Genomic DNA, 12,337 nt, shown 5'->3' with positions numbered 1-12,337 from the left:
TCACCAGGACAGCAAGTGTTTGTGTTTACCACCCCCATGCTCCTCCAACTCCTTCAATACCAATCCCAAACTCCCCTCTTCCAACTCCACCCCCCAAAGTCATAATAATTTCCTTGTCCTCGTATTTATTTTAATAAACAACATTTCCGCCGTTGTTGAAACTTCCTTTGACACGAATGCGTCTTCTAATTTTGAGCTCCTTATGCTAGCCACCCCATCCACCCAATCCCTCCCAGTCCCCATTCCCATTTGTGTTTATGCAAACCATAAAAATATAATAATATCCTTGATAGTGCGACTATGATTTGTCATGCCATCTACTCCTAGTCGCTTGTACTTTCTATTTTAGTTCCTGATTTACTATCTCCGAGGGCTCTGTCAAATGGAGGTCGTAGTTCTTGTTTATGAGGGGAGTAGGGGAATTAGGTAGTTAAAATTGAGAATCAATCATTGGGTAAACTGAGCTAAAGATGACCTCGCCAGTAAGAGAAAGCCATTTTTAATGATACCAAAGAAATTACTTCTTATAATTGTAAAAAATCTTGTTTGTAACTAAAAACTTACATTGATAATGTATTTTTATTTCATTTTGTTTCACTTAGGTAAATATTATTTTATGTTTCTTACGAAATCATAGCATCTTAGTTATATTTTCTTATTAGCTCCCATATTTAAAGGACTATAAATGAATACTAGAAGAACAACAAAAACCATTGAAAAATCACTATCTCTTATAAGGATCACTTAAGAACTTTTTTGAAAGACCTTAATTTGGATTAAAATATGTGGTAAGTTCCTAATTGACTGATAATATGTTACCTATGTTTCTGATTTCATATATGTTTTTTACCAAAACTTTATATTTATTCATCAATTTGCAACTTACTTCTCAATGGCAATATATACAGATGGTATATATATCCCACTTAAGTCCCTTAGCTGGGTTTTCAGGCACCCTTCTTTGTTTCGCTTTATTTTTTTCGTCCAAATTAAGACCGCGCACTAGACACTGTTGTTAACTGATTGAGCTCCAATTGAATACTCATCAAGTTATCACGGAATCCTGGGGCTCGAGGCCTCCTAGCGTGTCCTGCCTGGTGGCAATTGACACAAATTTGCGGAATGCGGAAGTACTAACGCAACTAACGCTCCTCGGGAGGGAAAGTTAATCGGGATAGGGGGCCTAACTAACTGGCCAAGAATCCTAGGAATCGAACTGTCTGGGCCCGCGGAACTAAGCCAACTGAGCGCCCAGCCAACTTTTCGCAAGGAGGAAGAAAGGATTCCCTTTTCGAACTAACCGCCATTAAGGTCTATTCCGTCTGGGGACTGCAACTTCCACTGGGTGCATAGGACTGGGGCAGAATAAACATTGAATTAACAAATTCCTGGTTACCATCGGCAACCACAATTGATTACGGAAGGAGGAGCTCACAATTATGTTTGGCGTGTGAGCGAGCAACAAATGCAAATCGTGTCTCGAAGCATATTCCGAATGCGGTCGGTCAAATCGGGCGATATCGATGGGGTATAGGTATAGCTATAGCTACATATACCCCACAAGGAGTAGTACACCCGTTGGTGGTGGTGGGTGACTCTTCTCCTGGTCACATGCTTCATGCCTAACTGCTTTTAATAAGTCAACTAGCAGGGCAATAAATTGAGAATGTACAGGAGACTCTGTCGATGCGATTAACCCTTTTCTTGATTTATTTGCGGTGAATATAAATGAGTTTCTATGAATAGTATATAGAACCCTTAGATACGGTTATTATGCTAAACTTTTGACAGACCAAATAAGACGAAGGACTAAGGAAAAACTAAGAAAAATAACCAAATTCTAATAATTCCACAAAAAACAAGATATGATTAAATAATATAATTTAAAAATGTTTACTATGGATACAACTTGAAGATTGTGATCGCTTCATTTCTATCTTAAAAAATGTTAAATTGTACGAAATTTCCTTACTAATAGTGGATAATAGAACGACTTAATCGTTTTATAATACAATTTTAATATTTTCAAAAGGTATTTCTTCAAAAAAGGTATGAGTACACATTTTAGACCACGCTTTTTTGGATCAAGGAAATAATGTCCCATCTTATAATGATGTTCTATCTTAACACCTCTCTTTTTTCTCCGACTTTTCAATCCCAAAATGTGCAAATCTTTTTTGCACTATCTACAGCCACGTAATGCCCCGATCGCTTATAATACTTCGCTGAAAGCAAATGTCAAAATGTTTCCTGGCACAGGTTGCGAATACTATTGCGATGGAGGACTCCTGGGTTATCACCATCGTTCATATCAGAGAACTGCATACTCATGCAACCTACAAAGCAACGCCATATAAATAAATAGTCGGTACATAGGTGAGACAGCTATTTCCATGGCTCAACGACTACGAAAAAGTGACAGAAAAAAGTTCGAGCGCTGTATTTAAATATATTCAAATTGAAATACCCTTATCAGCTAACGTTTTGAACCTGAAAAGCGACCTTGGGGCGATATCAAAGTTCCAGGTACACTGTATTAATTCTATTATTTCCATTAAACTCGTGTAGAGATTTGGAAATAAAAGTCAGACTCGCGACAACTAAGTGTGCTGAGTAGACTCTCAAAGTCCGAAGATTGGTTATGCATTCGCCATTAAGGTGTTTGTTTGCTTCACTTTCAGTTTTCAGTCTTAATCTCGGCCCGATGCCATAAGATCTATACTGTGTGTAGGTGTGAGATTATTTCAAAGCATAAGTTTGCCTGTCGCGTTTTTTCTTTCCAGGGGCTCTATAGCCCCTATCGGGTTCAGAGTAGAGCCCCTTATCACCAGAAATGGGATTGAATACCTTGCGAGTGTGTGTGCCCGACCAAAGTCCCACTGGCCACAAATCTGGATCTGCCCGGGGACCTGCATTGCATTGCGATCGGAGCTTTCCCGAACTATAAAGATCTTCGGTTCGACGGAAGATTTCCCCGATTCTCCGCCTTCTCTCTTGACAACGGGCGCCACTTGGATGGAACCTTCAATCTTTGGCGATGATTTATACTCTATCGTCAAAGATCACCGACATACGGTGGAGAGCGGATCATCCCGAGAGTCGGCGACAATAATCATCACGTTCACACACACTGTTCGGCTGATCATCCACATAGGTTTATATGGGCGGTAGCTAATTACTCATACACTGAGAGACTTTCATCATCATATTACATCAGCGAAATGTTATAAGCTCATGAACCTAGCTTATCTGGATTCGTTATAGAATCTTAAAAAACCTATCAATTTCATTGAACTATATGGTATAGAACAAATATAATAAGTAATCTATAAAAAAATCATTTAGATTGAAGATTCAGCACATTGTTTTTTAAAGTTTCTAGTTAGGAACCCCTTATATTTCAAACTAAATCCAATAATAACTTTAAATTTATTTTTATAATATTTATTTTATACTTTTTTTTTCTTTTTATGACATGCCCAAAAACTCTAGCATGGCAACTAGAAAAGTATTTTTGATAAGACCCCCAGCATAGACAAAAAAGTTACTGACCTACCAGAATAAAATGCAAGTCATCGAATTTAAGGTCACTATTTGGAAATACGGCTGTACTTTAAACTTTAAGGTTTCGTTGTGTCTGATAGTGTTATTTATAACTTCTTAAAGAAATACTTATCGCCAAAGTCTATTTTGAGTGTCAATAAAAGTAGTGCAATTAACTAATCAGCAGTGCGATAAAGAATTATCAGAACTAATCATAGCGCCACATATCAGGCATAATTCAGACACTTGGCGATTAGTTTGGCGAAGTTTTCTAGCAGTGCATAGGTACTGGGACTCGAGTTCGGATGCCAATCGATGGACATGTGTCTGGGTTGGGTTATCAACGCTGGTCGCGACTGCATCCCATAGGTTTAAAGTATAGCTCCTATTTAAAACGCGCTTTAGTCAGAGTTCGGATTTTGCCAGCAGCAGCACGGCAGCGATAATCGAAGATTATACGGAATACGGAGATAATATAATATTCAAATACGGAATTCGCGACGCGAGTGAGAGAGAGTGAAGATGTCCCAGACCCTGGACGATCTGCTGTTGCGCCAGGAGCACGCCCGTCAACTGCGTCAGGCCACGCGCTCCAAGTTCCGGCGGATCAACTCACTGGATCTGATACCAGAGCATCCCAGTCAGTCGGAAGAGGAGGAGGACAAGGATGCGCAAACGCCACATAAACATTTCGTCACCCTAAGACGACAGCGAACTGCGGATGGCAGTCTACTGAGGAGTCAGTTCCAGACACAGACGCCTCCACAACCCAATTTGGGCACTCGAGTCCTGCTCTTTGGCCCCCAGTTGCTGATGAGACTGGTCCTGACCATCCTGAGATATGTGCTCTACATACCCCTCTCCATAGCGGCACCTAGCTTTTGGCTTTCTGCTTTGCTTTGGATTTTCTGGAAACTCCTGAGGGTGCCCATTGCCCTGGTTAAGTGGTTGCTCAGTGGCGAGGAGGAACTAGGTACAGTGCAGCGGCAGAAGACCATTCTCCTGAGTTGCGGCAGCACCATACAGACCCTTCATTTGGCCAGGAACTTCTATGGATCAGGTGCCCGAGTGGTGGTCTTTGAGTTTGAGGGACTGTTTGGACTGGCCAGGTTCTCCACGGCAGTGGATAAGTTCTATGTGGTCCCACGCCCAACATCCAGCAATCCGGATCAGTACATAGCCGCCCTGTGTCACATAGTGAAGAAGGAGCGACCCTCGGTCTATATACCCGTTTGTGCCACCAGTCCGGCCTACTATGATTCCCTGGCCCGTCCGCATCTGGAGGTCCTGGGCTGTGCCAGTTTCATTCCGGGCGTGCAGGAGACTCTCCAACTGGATGACTGCCTGCAGCTTTTCCAGCGATGCGAGCAGCAGCAGATGGCTCTGCCGGCTCATGTGGTCCTGACTGCTCCAAGGCAACTGCAGCAGATATACGAGAGTGGTTTTGTGGGCAGCTATCGCAACATACTGATGGCCGCTGGAATGCAGGGAGTTCTGGAGCGGCACAAGTACATATTGCCCAATAGGAGGGCGGAACTGAAACTGAACCAGCACGAGATCAGCGAGAGGCAACCCTGGTTGGTGGTGCGGGATCAGCCGGGCTATCATCACTATGTGACCTGCACCACCGTCAAGGATTCACGGGTGGTGGCCAATGTAAGTTGTCGGGTGGAGCATCACACCAAGAACCTGATCCCAGTGCCACGAGATGATGAAGCCCAGATAGAGCTATGGTTGCGCTCCTTTTTCGCCAAGGTGCGCTTCCAGAGGCCCATCAATGGACACATAAGCTTCCGGCTGGTCAAGAGCCCAGCCCATGGAGGTCAATTCGTGCCCCTGGGCACACGACTGGGCGTGGCCCTGCCCTATATATGCCACAATAGGTCACATGCCCAGCTGCTGTGCCGGGCGATGAAGTGCATCCACAGACGGGGATTGCCGGAGGACGAGCTGCCCAACTGGAGCTGGTCGGCGCTGGAGAAGAGCACCTCGACCACGGCGCTGGACAAGAGGGAGGCCCTTTTCGCCTACTGGGATCCACTGCCCTATTGTGCCTACTATCATTTCCAGCTGCCACTCGAGAATGTTAAGCTGTTTTTGCAGCGTAGGAATCGCAGCACGACGACCAAAAGTTTATCGCCCCGCATCACGGTGCCGGTTCATTGAACGGAGGATCTGGAGCTGGATCCACTGCATCAGCATCGCAGCATCAGCATCTCAGCATCTCAGCTTTAAGCATCAGGCGTTCCGCCAACGAGAGAGATTACACAGACTGATCAATAATGGAATATATAGAAATCTATATAGCATATATTTTTGCATTCTATACTATTTCTTTTTTTTTGTTTACGCCAATGGGGTTCAACATCCATCTAAGAAGATTAGGCACGTTAAAAAAACATGTACCGCACACACACACACCATATGCACATGCACTATACTATACCATATACTATACTATACTGTATAATAAATAATATTTATATTTTAATTGCCCATTTGACTTAATTTTTTGTACTTGTGCGGGTTTTGTTTTTCAGCACTTGGGGCGCACTTCTTTGTTTTGGGTTTTAAAAACGCAATAGATTGGTAACAGATTAACCTTCGGATATGGTATTTTAAACAACATATATTTGTTTCTTAAAATGTCATAACAATATGATAATCACTGATACTTAAAATGAAATAATAATATGATAATCACCGATACTTCTTTAAATTTTGTATTTTAAACTTTGAGATAAAGAAGATCTATTTTATTTTAAGCCCCCTTTTTTGTTGTTTATATACTTCACATATGCTTTTTTCACTTTGGTACTTGTACTTTCTACTAATTGCTTTATACTTTTCAACAGTAGATATATAGAAATCGCGTATTTCTACCCATTATAATGTTTTTCCTTTATGGTAATATATTATTTACCCATTCAGCTTAGTATAGCATTTTTTAGCTGCATCTGGCTGATTTTTCTACGTTTAGTCACTTTCCAGTTGTTCTTTGTTTACATGGACAAACTCAACTGACCTGACGGGTTGCAAGGGTTTGTCCTTGGTCCTTCGGTGGTGCCTGAACTGCCGAAGGTGGTGGTTTTGGCCACGTTTCCTCGTCCTGAACCCGGCTGGTTGTTGTGGACGCCTCGGGTAACCAGGCAACGGCTTTGGGTCAGCTTAATTGCGGTTGGTTGGCGGTAACTGAGCCATTTCCATTATCCTTATCAATGGGCCAACGGAGTGCATTTATGAGGGTGGACAACACTGCACCGCAAAGCCAAGGAAGAAATTTGAAAATTATTTGCATAATTTATGGGGTAGAAAGGCGTCATTCTTTTTTACTCAAGCGTAACGATATGATCTTGGCTATCTCAAAATAAATTAATTTAAATTGGTTATTTAGGCAGGATTACTCAAAAAGGAATAAGAATGTAAATATTTATTTAAAACAAAATATTCAGTCGAAAAAGTAAAAGTTACGGAGAAATTTCACAAAAATTTTTAAAAGCTATTTAATCTAAAAAATAAAGCTTTCATTACTTGCATAATGTCTGATGAAATTTTCACCTATTTAGATAAGAACAATCAAGCAATATGTTAGTCACATTTATTTATGTTTACTTGTAAAAACAAGGAATACGAATATTTTAAAGGCATTTCAATTTATTCAAAAATATAGAAAAAAAAGTTTAAAAAAACAAAAAAAAAAAAAATAAACAAAAAAAATTGCTTTGCCAGGTGTGGGGTTCGAACCCACGCTCTCTCACGAGAACCAGAGCTTAAATCTGGCGCCTTAGACCGCTCGGCCAACCTGGCTGACAAGACGCTCTGTCCAAAGTAGCATAAATGCAAGCAGTAACTTTGGTTTCAGTATTAAAAATAATTTATTTGATTTTTTATAAAAAGTTATAAATAAATATAAAAGAATGTTAATTGCGAGTAATTCAAATTCCACAAAGGTGCGCATGTCTGTCATGACAAGTATTTGACTAAATGTATTTAAACGGTCTACACCAAAGTTTCGCACACAAAAATAAGGACCCCCTTTTACCAAATTAAGGGTACGTCTATGGCAAAAATACATTTAAATAGTAACTGAAATTGCTTAAACAAATTCACATTCCACACAAGTTCCACCCCAAAGTGTGACCGTAGGCGATTATAGCCGACTTATTATTTTCTTATCGTGTGTTGAAAATGTATACAAATTCTGTTGTTTTTAAACTTATCTTAACTTAAATTTATAAAAAAACGGATTATGTTCAAAGTGAAAATAATTTTCATCAGATAAATGCCTTAAACTGAGAACCTAAACGAATTAAGTTTGTTTCTCTGTAAGAGAGCTGAATCTTCAGCTGCCAGTGTAACAAGTTGTGAATATTATGAATACAACGTTGTTAATTTTAAATCAGATCTTTACCGCGGCTCGTTTTTGGTCGAAATTTTAGTGTGACCAGCTGGCAACGCATGCAAAATGCAAGAACTTTGGGGAGACGTTTCGGGGTTCTGAGTGAAAAAAAGACCAGCTCCAATCAATGGTGATTGGATGTGGAACAATGAACAACAGCCCCAAGGATCCCTATCGTGGAGGAGGAGGAGGCGGTGGCCTCCAGGACGGCGGTGGGCCCCAGGATGGCGGTACATCGGCAGGCGTGTCCATCAGCATCGAGAGTGACGACAATGACTCGACCACGGCGGAGCACGACTACCTGCTGCCCACCTCCTCATCGTCGGTGACCTCTAGAGGTGGCGTTGGCGGAGGAGCAGGTGGTGTCTCCGGTGGATCGGCCAACACCAGCATCAACCTGGATCACGGCTATAATACCACGGCGCGGAGCAGCAGCTTGAGCGGAGGCAATGCCCGCCACAGCAACATCCTGTCCACCTTTTTGGCTCGACAACGATCCTACACACCGGCCAGTAATAGTAGCTCGCCGGTGCGGGTGACCACGCAGATGAACCGTCGGCTGCAGCAGTCCCGCAGCATGGGCGCCAACAGCCTGGAGGAGCCATCAAGCGCCGGAGCAGCCGGTGGGCCAGGAGCATCGCCCGGAACTGCGGCAGGAGTACGGCAAATGGGCTTCTGGCGTGTCAATCTCAACGATGTCTTCTCCCTGTCCACGGCGCCCTCGACGGAGGCACTGCGCTCCTTTATTACACATTCCAACTTCAGATATCCTGCTGCCGCTGCTGCGGCATCCTCAGCAGCTGCAGGAGCTCAGCCAGCCGCCAATCCCGTAGACAACTCGCACATACTGCTCAGCCAGCAGCAGAATTCACTACCGGAGCCAGTCAGTCCCCTGCGTTTTAGCCGCGGAGGAGCAGGTGGACCCAGTGAAGCTGTCGTTATGGGCAGGAGCATCTCCCTGCGCGAGGGAGAGATGCGGCACAATCACAGCCTCAATGGAGGACGGCACAATGCTAGCGTCATAGGACTAAACAGTAATCCAATACCCTTCGAGGAGCACGAACCGAATGATAGCCTGGATCTGGGCGAGGGCGATGGCAACGGGGAGAACGGCGGCGGAGCAGGAGGAGGAGGCAATGCCCAAGAGGCCCCAGATAGTCCACCAGAAGACGAGCACCTTATCTCGGACGACATGGTGGTGCAGATCCTCAGCCATTTTGTACGCTATCTTCCGCTGATCTTCATACTATTCATCAAGTTCATACACGATCACCTGCTGGGCATTGTGGATCTTTTGGTGCTGCAGACGGTCATGTACAATGTGAACCGATCGGTGCGCAGCCAGGTGGCCCGGCTGGCGCAAAAGAACTACGCCGTGATGGCGCGGGATGCTTGCCTTATTGCCGTGGTGGTGGCAGTGCGTCTGTTCCTGGCCACCGCGAGACCAGATCCCTTCGGTCTAATTGTGCCGCCGCCCAAGAATTACTTTAACGTGGAGCTCTTGCCTTATCAAACGAGCTCCGAGGGGGACAAACTGTTTACAACAAATCCCACGACGTTATCGGAGACCCTTAAGGGCTCCATTTCCAAGGACACGTACGATGCCCTCAAGGTGATTCCCCTGGGCATGTTGCTGTACTACATAGCTGTGAGCGATCTCATTATCAAGCTGCTGACAATGCTGGTTAAAATTTTAATAACCATGCTGCCGCACCATTTAATGAGACTCAAAGTGCGGGTGAGTAATATGCTTCTAGAGGGATCGATGCCCGATAAAAATACAAACTAAATGTATATATTGGTAAGGCATAAAAAGATAATAAGGCACTTGCAAAAAAAGTTTAGGATTAGGGCTAAGCCGTACAGAGCTAAGATTAGGTTTTTTTTTTTGCTTCATTGATGGATGAATACATATTTTTTATGAAAACTAATGCACTTAGACGTTGATTCCCGTAGCTTATGAATCATTTGTTACTTATCTCCATTTTCATAGAAGAAAAAGTTTATTAAGGAAAAACCCAAATCTCATAGATATGTAAAGCTTGTTCCCAGTTTTAATAAGGGGAAAGTCCCATTTAAGATTATAATTAAGACAGCTCTGAGTCACTTGAGGTCAATGAATCTATTACTTACACCTATGATTTGGAATTCCCCTATTAATATTATTGTTCTCGCTTCCCAGGCTCGTCTTTATGTGTTGGTGGAGTATACTTCTCAGTTCTATCGGGCAATGACGCCCATTTCCCAGTGGTTCCTGTTTCTGTACGAGTCCTATTCGGGTCTGGAGGTGGTGTCCGGAGGTCTGTTCTCTGCCCTGTACCTGGGTGCCAAGATATTCGAGTTGGTGGAGCGCGGCAAGTCGCTGAAAAAAGCGATTGTGACCTTCAGGAAAAATATTGTAAGAATGTGAAGACTAAGAGATGTTGTTTGCTCATTCCTAAGATCATATTCTTTAAGGACTCTGAGCGACCGCCGACCAAAGACGAGCTGGATGCTGCGGGCGCTCTGTGTCCAATCTGCCATGACGCCTTCAACACGCCCATTGTGCTGGAGTGCGGCCACATCTTCTGTGATGAGTGCGTCCAGACCTGGTTCAAGCGCGAGCAGACCTGCCCGATGTGCAGAGCGAAGGTCAGCGATGATCCCGCCTGGCAGGACGGCAGCACTACCTTCTTCCATCAGTTGTACTAGCTGCGCCACCAAAGAAATTTCCACGGATTTCGCGTGTACATATAGTCGCTAGCTAGCCCTTTGTTTAATTAAACTGACAGTTATTAATTATTACTACAAGACATAAAATCGATTAAGTATTATTGCTTTTTGGTTATCAGCTATTTGCGTCGCCTGGCGGCGTCCAGAGATCTTGCCTCGTAGAACTCCCCGTCGCCGCGAGTGGCCTTCTTGTTAATCTCTGTGTGGCGCTCCTTGGTCACAATCTCCTCCAGCACCTCGCTGTCGCCCTTGATGAGGCGGACGCGACCAGTGACCGGGTCCACCTCCCTGCGGATCTGGCTCTGGCGTCGCTGGTACTCCTCCGGAGTCTCTGGTGCATGCGATTTGCTGTTCATCAGTGCTTGAGTTTTGGGGTGGCAGAGTAGGCAGGGTGTTCAGCAAACCACAAACTGGATATTTAAATAAATGTGCAGGGGGGCTCTTACGGACCTATTGGTATGGCGAAGTCCTCCTCTTCCTCCACCGCCTCCTGGGTGCCATTTTCTGGTTGCTTCTGTGGTGGTGTAGCTGGCGGAGGGGATTCCTCCTTTTTCCGGCTGTGCTTCTTCGATTTCTTCGACTTGTGCTTCTCCTTGTGCTCCTTGCGCTTTTCTTTGTGCTTTTTCTTTGATTTTTTCTCACTTTTACCCATTTTTTAGCGGCTTGCAAGCGAACGTAAACAAACTGATTTTTGGAGAGTGACAGCAAAAAGTCGATAAGCGCATACCCTGTAATTTAAAGATGTGGGGTGTGTTATCGAATGGTGGATGTATGGTATTATATTTAATGAGTTTTTTTACTAAGCGAATTTTTATATGTTGTTAATAAAGTTGATTGATAATTTATGAGCAAACTATATTGGTGTATTTAATACATACTTGTTTCATTGAACTTAAAAAAAGGTTTTATTTTAGTACATAAATATATAAAAAGTGTTCACTTTTCTAAAATAATAGAAAAATTATATAAATAAATAGTTACTAATATTTTAATTGTTATTAAAGCACAATAAATTGATATACTTTCCATCCTAGGGTATTTAAATGCACTGTCATCAGTGTTGGAAAATGAAAGAATTTGGCTTCGTTTTGCAGCACTGGCTCATTTTGACAGCGCCGCGTGGAAGGTGGACCGCAAGTGGAACCTATTCAGACGCATGTTGTGTTGTGTACAAAAAGAAACGTCAAACTAAAGTCGAGCGAACCAAAACGAAACGGCCGAGGAATAAGCAAACCCACTGGAAACCAAAAAGCAGCAGCCACAGGACATACGATTATTTACCAGAGAGAGCGGCGGACCCGTAGCGAACCGCTCCCCCAAGAAGCGGCGGCCCCAAAAAAATCGCCCACAAGAGAATCCACCAAAACCACACAAACACACACGAGCACACACACGGCACACAAACACAACCACACACGCGCAGCCAAGGAGCAAAAGAAGAATTGCGCCAGAAGAAGCAGCAGCATCTAGAATCTATTAGTGCAACCCCACGGATCCACAGGTTCTTCTTCCAGCGGTCGGAGCAGCGCCACCAGGAACAGCCAAAGCCAAGGATCACCAGTTGAAGCAGCAGTAGCGACCCAGTCAGGATCAGCATTGCCAGGATGAGCATGGAGAAAGTAGCCAGCAAGCAGTACGAGTCGTAAGTGGAGCACCTCCACCACCCACGCGCACCGCCACCCA

General features: G+C 43.8%; 4 protein-coding genes and 1 non-coding gene across 6 annotated transcripts in view; 3 read left to right on the top strand and 2 right to left on the bottom strand.

The window, feature by feature from the left end:
* Positions 1-3,868: 3,868 nt before the first annotated feature.
* Positions 3,869-6,034, top strand: LOC108015768 (uncharacterized). The gene has a single exon (XM_017082308.4). It carries the CDS (start codon positions 4,066-4,068, stop codon positions 5,707-5,709), a length of 1,644 nt encoding a protein of 547 aa, XP_016937797.4. The 5' UTR covers positions 3,869-4,065; the 3' UTR covers positions 5,710-6,034.
* A 1,232-nt stretch (positions 6,035-7,266) lies between these two features.
* TRNAL-UAA (transfer RNA leucine (anticodon UAA)) lies at positions 7,267-7,350 on the bottom strand. The gene has a single exon. It is a non-coding gene; the product is annotated as a tRNA-Leu (tRNA).
* Positions 7,351-8,025: 675 nt separating this feature from the next.
* On the top strand, positions 8,026-10,741 carry LOC108015757 (E3 ubiquitin-protein ligase RNFT1). Its single transcript, XM_017082294.4, has 3 exons — positions 8,026-9,680; positions 10,125-10,340; positions 10,400-10,741. The coding sequence occupies exons 1-3, from the start codon at positions 8,070-8,072 to the stop codon at positions 10,631-10,633; spliced, it is 2,061 nt and encodes a 686-aa protein (XP_016937783.4). The 5' UTR covers positions 8,026-8,069; the 3' UTR covers positions 10,634-10,741.
* On the bottom strand, positions 10,661-11,365 carry LOC108015765 (ADP-ribosylation factor-like protein 6-interacting protein 4). The gene is made up of 2 exons (XM_036817515.3): positions 11,105-11,365; positions 10,661-11,015 (listed from the first exon to the last, which is right to left on the bottom strand). Exons 1-2 carry the CDS (start codon positions 11,304-11,306, stop codon positions 10,774-10,776), a joined length of 444 nt encoding a protein of 147 aa, XP_036673410.2. The 5' UTR covers positions 11,307-11,365; the 3' UTR covers positions 10,661-10,773.
* Positions 11,366-11,787: 422 nt separating this feature from the next.
* The window catches only part of eIF4EHP (eukaryotic translation initiation factor 4E homologous protein), a 51,236-nt gene continuing 50,686 nt past the window's right edge, over positions 11,788-12,337 (top strand). Inside the window, exon 1 of one of the 2 annotated variants that reach the window (XM_036817435.3) lies at positions 11,788-12,296. In XM_036817435.3, coding sequence (XP_036673330.1) covers positions 12,259-12,296 — 38 coding nt within the window. In that variant the 5' untranslated portion in view covers positions 11,788-12,258. The remainder of the gene's footprint in view (positions 12,297-12,337) is intronic. The other variant, XM_036817434.3, reaches the window with a different exon arrangement.

This window comes from Drosophila suzukii, chromosome 3 (assembly GCF_043229965.1).
Source record: "Drosophila suzukii chromosome 3, CBGP_Dsuzu_IsoJpt1.0, whole genome shotgun sequence".
Lineage (NCBI taxonomy): Eukaryota > Metazoa > Arthropoda > Insecta > Diptera > Drosophilidae > Drosophila > Drosophila suzukii.
The sequence above is the reverse complement of the archived record's forward strand: the minus strand, read 5'-3'. Positions and strand labels throughout refer to the sequence as shown.